This window comes from Colossoma macropomum, unplaced genomic scaffold (genome assembly GCF_904425465.1).
Source record: "Colossoma macropomum unplaced genomic scaffold, Colossoma_macropomum, whole genome shotgun sequence".
NCBI lineage: Eukaryota > Metazoa > Chordata > Actinopteri > Characiformes > Serrasalmidae > Colossoma > Colossoma macropomum.
Genome location: NW_023495270.1, coordinates 82557 through 90600, shown reverse-complemented (window position 1 = coordinate 90600; position 8044 = coordinate 82557). Strand labels below are relative to the sequence as shown.

The following is an 8044-nucleotide window of genomic DNA, read 5'->3' as shown; positions in this document are numbered from 1 at the left end:
CACAACAAAACTCCATATTTCCAAAATGAGAACTTTACAGGAGATGGAAAAAAACTTACTTTACTTTTAATGTAAGACAATGGAATCAAAGTCATTTTGGGCCATTTCTTTTGGTCCATTCGTCATGAAATTAAGACAATGTAAAAGACAACAAATATTTTTTAAATTATGTCAAAAACTGAAATATGTCAAAAATGGAGATACAAGGTTTTGTTCTGACAACAGCAATATGTTACTCCAAAACCTGTATACAGAGTTCAGCATTAAAAGTGCCTTCTCAGATTTGCAAGTCACCCATGCCATGTGCATTAATGCACCCTGATACCATCATGGATGCTGGCTTTTGAAGTATGTGCTGACAATGTGCCAGGTGGTCAAGCCCGGGGGGACATCACGCCCATAATTTCCAAAAAGTATTCCAAATTTTCATTCGTTCGACCACAGAACACTTTTCCACTTCGCATTAGTCCATATGAAATGAGTTTGGGTCCAGAAAAGGCAGTGGCATTTCTGGAATCTCTTTATATATGATTTGTTCTTTGCATGTTAAAGTTTTAACTTGCATTTGTAGATGCAGTTTTCCACTGCAGAATCACATCTGTTTTTAATGCAATGCCATCTGATGGCCCAAAGATCACAGCCAGCCAGTAGTGGTTTTATGGTTTGTCCCTTGCTTACACAGATTTCTCTGGATTCTATGAATCTTTTTATGATATTATGTACTGTAAATATGAGTTTATTGCTGTTTTACATGAGAAAAGTTATTCTTGAATGAGTAATCTTTTATACCCAATCATGTTACTGACCTGTTGGCAATTAATCATCAGGTGTTTTTTCAGCATTACACAAGTTTACCAGTCTTTTATTGCCCCCGTCCCAACTTTTTTGAAATGTGTCGTTGGGATCAAATTCAAAATGGATATATATTTTTCAAAAAACAATAAAATTTCTCAATTTTAACATTTGATATGTTGTCTTTGTACTGCTTTCAATTAAACACAGGGTTTAAATGATTTGCATATCATTACGCTCTATTTTTCTTTACATTTTGCACAGTGTCCCAACTTTTTTGGAAACAGGGTTGTGTAAATGCATATATATATTTTGCAAACAAATTTTATACTTTGTGTACAAGCTTTGGTATACTGTTGTGGTGATATAAAATCTCTAGTACATTTTAATTAAAACTGGATATGTATTTCCTGAAGAAAACCTCAGTGCTTGCAAAGCAAAAAATAAAAAATAAAATTTAATAAAAATTTGAAAAATGTAAAGATTAGAACAAAAGATATAGATACATAAATGTTCACTTTTAGGAGTCAGGCTGGTTGGTGGTTCTCACTGCTCTGGGAGAGTGGAGGTTCTTCGTGGAGAGACCTGGTCCACAGTGTGTGATGCTGACTTTGACCAGCCGGATGCAAAGGTTGTGTGTCGAGAGCTGGGCTGTGGGCTTCCTGTGGAGGTGCTGGGAGCAGCTGCTTTTGGCAGAGGGGAGGGTCAGGTGTGGTCAGAGGAGCTTCAGTGTAGAGGCAACGAGTCTCAGATTCACTTCTGTCCAACATCATCTTCACTCAAACACAACTGCTCCCATGACAGTGATGTAGGACTGGTGTGTGCCGGTAAGTGATTTTATTTATTTATTTAGTCAGTTATTTGTAGTAGTAGGTTCTCTCTCTCTCTCTCTCTCTCTCTCTCTCTCTCTCTCTCTCTCCCTCCCTCCCTCCCTCCCTTTATGTCTTTCTATCTGTTGTACAGACAGTGTGAGGTTGGTGGATGGTGGCAGTCGCTGTGCTGGGAGAGTGGAGGTTCTTCACAGAGGACAGTGGGGAACAGTGTGTGATGATGGCTGGGATATGAGAGATGCTGCAGTGGTGTGTAGAGAGCTGCGCTGTGGAGAGGCTGTAGATGCACTGAGTGATGCCCACTTTGGACCAGGATCAGGAACAGTTTGGATGGTTGACGTGGACTGTAGTGGATCAGAATCTACACTGAAGAAATGCCAGTCAACATTATGGGGTAAACATGCCTGTAATCAGTCTAAAGATGCTGGAGTTATCTGCTCAGGTAAGCTATTCTAAACCTTAATGCAAAATTAGTCAGTCTACTTTTTCTGAACAACATTGATTTATTCCCTTTTGTCCTTCAACATTTTCAAATACACATACAGATGGGTGACAATGTAAAGAAAACACCAACATAAAATGTCTTAGTAAGTTTTTTCCATATTCATCAAGCCATTCAGTAACGCCTTATGCTCTGTGGATGGGAAAATTTTTATCTTGGAATTGTCATCTTGGAAGAGATCATTTACATAAAAAAATATAAAGGTGATTAGGCAGAGTAACTTCTGTGGGGTGCTCAGAGTAGAGAGAAACTGTGGACAGCTCTGGGTCGGATTTATTCAACATTCTGTTAAAATTACGTGAAGGAAAAAATGTCTTTTTTGAGTTTAGATGCCTTCATGAGATTGAGGGCCATCTCTCCATTTGGAAGATCAGTTTCAGGGGCAAGTCACTGGGGCTTGGCTCAGTTTCCTGGGAAAATGTGAACATAGGTCCGGCGGATATGGTGAGGCTGCCATTGGCCACACTGCGTATTGATTTTCAGTGACTCTTCCCTCTAAGAAACAAGTGGACTCAAAGCACGTCAGCAAAATGTACCACACAGCATAACATAGACACTAGATCCCTTCACTGTGGGGGTCAAGCATTCAGGCCAGTACCATTCATTTTACAGCACATATGTACTCACCCACTTAAGGAGAATATGGTGAAGGTTGGCTCCTCTGGCCGTATTAATTTTTTCCACATCTCTGTAAACTATGTGCTATAATTCTTTCACCACTGAACAAATGTGCCTTCATCTCTGTAATGAGGGGTTTATGCATTTAAACTCTATTATAATATCCCTGTTTTTGTTTTTGTGGTTGAACTGTTCTTGCTGGCACAATCTGCAGGTCATGTCCTGCACTGACATTCTCAGTCACCTGAGGAACTATTGGACTTCTGTTGTTCCTTACATATTGAAATAAAACTTGAGTAATCACAGTCAATGTGACCACAATTTCCAATACAATTAACTAATGACATTCTCATAGATCTAAATGTAGATATCACTTTAGTCACAGATCCTACTGAAACATCAATCAGTCAGACTTTATGACTGAAACTCTTGCATCTGTGCCCCAATAATGAACCCTCGATTAAATTAACCAATTAACCTCTCACTGTCCCAGACAATGCTGTGCTGCTCCCAAGCTGGGCATACTTAAGTAGTAAAATGTCAAGTTTTCCTTGTTGAATCAATAAAGTACATATCATAATTATATAATACACTACACCTACCAGGGTCTGGAAGCATTAGCACTCTTTATGTCTCTCCATTCATTTATTTGGAGTTTTCCTTCAATTTATTATCTCTCTTGTGTATTTTACCCAAGACATTCCATCCATCAAATAGTTTTATTGTAACACTAATATTATAATCATTGTTATTGTTAATCATCACTGTTTAATGTTCACTTTTAGGAGTCAGGCTGGTTGGTGGTTCTCACTGCTCTGGGAGAGTGGAGGTTCTTCATGGAGAGACCTGGTCCACAGTGTGTGATGCTGACTTTGACCAGCAGGATGCAGAGGTTGTGTGTCGAGAGCTGGGCTGTGGGCTTCCTGTGGAGGTGCTGGGAGCAGCTGCTTTTGGCAGAGGGGAGGGTCAGGTGTGGTCAGAGGAGCTTCACTGTAGAGGCAACGAATCTCAGATTCACTTCTGCCCAACATCATCTTCACTCAAACACAACTGCTCACATCATAATGACGTAGGACTAGTGTGTGCTGGTAAGAGCTGCATTCACAGTTAATTCTTACCAACCCCGGCTAATTTTGCTTTTTTTGTATTTTTGTTGATTACAATTACAGATTATTATTATTATTATTATTATTATTATTATTATTATTATTGCTTATACAGAAAACAATTTTTGAAAAAATACCTTTTCAAAAATTGTTGACTAGAGTGTTTGTGAGCTAAAATTACAATAATTTTGATGGTTACTTGTTCTGATGTTTATTATTAAGGTAAAATGTATATCATAAGGAGACCATAATTTTTATCATTTTCTGTCATGTTGGATCCATAGAGAGTGCTAAAACTTTGATAACCAGCAAAGCCGGCCATTAAATATTTTGCTCAGGGAAGGATAAGTACTAAGCATGATCATTCTTATTACTCAGCTATCAGCTTTTCATTATACTTGAAATCAATTTTAATTGATCATCTGATCATCTGATTTATTGATTTATTATATGATTTAATGTCATCTGATTTATATAGTATTGTTTAGAATGATTTAATATCATCTGAATTACGGACACTACATTGAGCAGAAATTCATCAAAGTTCTTAAACCTGACCCCCCCTAACCATAACAAGCCCCCAAATGCTGAGAGCATATGCTGTACATGTCCTCTCAGTCTCTCCCTCCCTCATCAGTGGTTTCCACTCTGGTCAAGTAAAATAAGCTGTAAATAGAGTACCCTATTGTTTTTTCTGAATGCTTTGAGGTATCATAGAACTCTGATTAGTCATTACACATGCCACAGAGATATCAAGAGAGAGCACAGGACCAAAAGAATGAATACCTTTACTACATAGTATGTGACATTTGTGGAGTATCACAACAGGGATATAACATAAGGACAGTAAGTGGATTTAGGGTCATGAGGGTCATGAAGGTCTTGGGGTTAACTAATGGGTTTTGGGTTTTTTTTTCGAGCTAGATTATTCAATGACGCTTTGTCACACCTTGATCACACTCACTCCTCTTTCCTACAAGTAGTTTTTCTTTGCACAATTTAAAGGTGACATCAGAGCACTGAAGATGTTTTTTTTTCCATTTTCTGTGTGATACTATCTCTCTTTATGTCCTTCTCTCTGTTATACAGACAGTGTGAGGTTGGTGAATGGTAGCAGTCACTGTGCTGGGAGAGTGGAGGTTCTTCTTAGAGGACAGTGGAGAACAGTGTGTGGTGATGGCTGGGATATGAGAGATGCTGCAGTGGTGTGTAGAGAGCTGCGCTGTGGAGAGGCTGTAGATGCACTGAGTGATGCTCACTTTGGATCAGGATCAGGACCAATCTGGATGGACTATGTGGACTGTAGTGGATCAGAATCTACACTGAAGAGATGTTTGTCATTAAAATCGAGTAATTGTGATCATTCCAAAGATGCTGGAGTCATCTGTTCAGGTAAACTATTTTCAGCTTCAGAAAGATTTTAAATGATCACATTCTCATTTTTACTCCTCTCACACTTTGTTACATTAGTTATGAATTGTTTTTACATTTAATGCACTTGAGTTTTTTCTGTATATTTTGGTATGGAAAAGTTTTTCAGGATTTTTTGCAGTGATCACAGAAATTACATACATTTTGAGGCAATTACAATAATTCAGAAGATGTAGCTGGTGAAAGAGTTCTAATGTACATACATTACCAAGCAGATTTGACAGTGAGAGCATCCCAGCTAAATATTCCAAAAACAAGTGGCTGCAGGAAGAAGCAGAGGTACACTGCCCCAAGGGTTCACCAGCCCGAAACAATCTGTAACACATGTGATGTGAGAGTGTCACTCTTTTGTAGGCTTGTCCTGTATGTTTTGTTCCTTAATGGAAACTCAGCGTTACTGCTGCCAGGCAGCACAGCAGGTGGTGGGCTGATGGTCAGCTCTTGGGGCCAATAAGAGGCTTAACGGTGCAAGTGAACCATTACTGTTCATTGACCTGCCCCAACTCACACCCAGTACCCTCTAGTAGCAGGTGTCATAGGCCCTCCTTTGCACAGCTGGGGAAAGTAGTTCTTTGACTGCCACCACAGATTAGCAGTTCCTGTAATATGCAATATAGACAGTTGGCTAGGGCGTCTTGGCAGGAGCACACCTGTAACTGCACAGCATGTTCAATAGCCTGCTACTCCTTTAAAGTATGCTGCTTATTAGTTGCAGCAAACAGAACTGTAAAAATAATGATTCAAACAACTCCCAACAAATGACTAATTACCAGTTCTCTAGGCACTACTTTCTCTGTCAAGTGAAGATGAAAAGGTGTTACTATAGAAAGTTTCATTCAGAAGCACCCAGATCATCTGAAAGGTGGTGTTTTTTTATAAAAATGTCAAGGTTATTGACAAGGAGCTCTAAGGTAACTTCATCTTGATTTCTGTATTTGCAAGTGTTAATTTTTTTTAGGATGTTTTAGCATAAAGAGCATTACTGTATAGATCACTGTAAAGATCAGTTAGCTAACTAAGTTGGCTTTTCATCTTAGCTGCTGGCAGTTAGCCAGGATAATTATTAATGCACTATGATTGAGGTTTTGCTTAAACATCTAGTGTGCTAAAACATCTTGAGCCAAGGACTCCTTAGCTCCTCAGCCTGTAACATTGCACTGCCTAGCTCCACAGCTAGCTCATTGGTTAGCTTTAGCATTAGCTCTTTTGAAAGGACAGTCTCTGTCACGCCAAGCCCTTGCTTCATGCATCTCATAACATGCAGTGGCAAAAAGGTTTTACTTGTTTGATGAATGTTAACATGGTTTCCACAGACATTTTTGTTTGGGGACAGCAAATACAAATTTGCTTATGGTACCAAATAGGCCAGAGCAACCAGTAACCACAGTCACTGCTGTTGACTGCTGTGTTGTCTCTGCCACTTTTGTTGTTGCTGTGCTCTGGCTTTCTTTGTGTTTACAATTTCTGTAGAAGAGAACTGCATGGAAATGGGCATAGTGGTAACACCACAGGTGTAGGAGCAAAATTTAAGCTTTTTTCTTGTTAATAATGAGAATATTGAGTGTGAAGGGGAATAGTACAGTATTCCCCTTCACACAGTGGTGAAAGGTCTAGTAACACTGTGGAAATGATGGTAAACAAAATGACCATCAGTATGCAGTAGAGTATCTGTTATTCCATAATTACCATCATGTACTGTTTCATACTACAGAACAGAGGCGTGACCAGGGGCCCAAGCCACTAGGGGACCCCAACAGGCTATTAAGAGAAAATCTGAACAGCTGTTTTGACTTGCATTGGGAACTTTACTAAAGGCACAATCAAAACTTATTTCATATGGATTTATGAATTTACAATGGTCTGGAGGATGATGTGCATGTCTTCCCTAGTCTTTCCCTGCCCCTTTTTCTCCTCACTGGATAGCAAACATTACTGGATCACTGGATGGCAACCATCTGCCATTACTTCAGCCAAGGTTTCAGTTGTTTAGTAGTGAGATAGTTCCTTTGAATGTACTTTGAGTTGAAGAGTAAAGGATGCCCATTTTCAAAGCCATATATAAAATTTCAGCCATCCATGTTAAAGAATTGACAGTTATATATATATAAGATTATAATAAATCATCTAAATATGTAGAAAGTAAAATCTGTCAGCACTGCCCCCAGGGTTAGATCAAACTAAGCCTAAAGTTAGCTGTGTGTGCAAGAAATACTGCATCATGAGACAGACCCCTGGATCAAGAATTCTGAAATGGTTATCTATAATTTAAATTGTAACTTATTAGAACCTGAGATAAGCATCCAATCATCAGTAAGACACAAATTAGCCAGTTATAGATGAACATTATTTAGACAACTTGTGGAATTTATTGTCATTAGTTAGCTTCTAATTTTACAGTACATCAGCTAGCAAGATGAGGGGGGACAAAAATCCTGTTAGGGCTCCCAAAAGGCTAGAGCTGGCCCTGGGCATGCTATATACTACTTTTATACACTTTTCTGTAAAAACCTTGTTGCTGATATTGTGCTGTTATTGGAGTAGTTGTGTTAATTAGTTTAATAGTGTCTGAAGAGGGTGGGTTTGCAAGTGTGTTAGACATGTCTACCCTGCTCGTATGTTGTGTCCTTCCGTGTTAACCTCTCCTTGTGTTTCGTGTTGAGGTGGCACTGGGCAGGGCATTTCTGGCCTTCGTAAAGACTCACTTTTGAAGTACCTGTTCAATAAAAAAGCATTTGTCTGTACGTGCCATGTTTTCCACATCTTGT

The 8044-nt window shown here is 39.0% G+C and overlaps 1 protein-coding gene across 1 annotated transcript; it reads left to right on the top strand.

Annotated features, from left to right (window-relative positions):
• Positions 1–1766: 1766 nt before the first annotated feature.
• On the top strand, positions 1767–7987 carry LOC118801496 (soluble scavenger receptor cysteine-rich domain-containing protein SSC5D-like; the record flags this gene model as incomplete). Its single annotated transcript, XM_036561795.1, has 4 exons — positions 1767–2064; positions 3528–3830; positions 4938–5053; positions 7940–7987. Coding segments are annotated over 4 exons (765 nt in total), but the record flags the coding sequence as incomplete, so codon positions are not given.
• Positions 7988–8044: the final 57 nt, after the last annotated feature.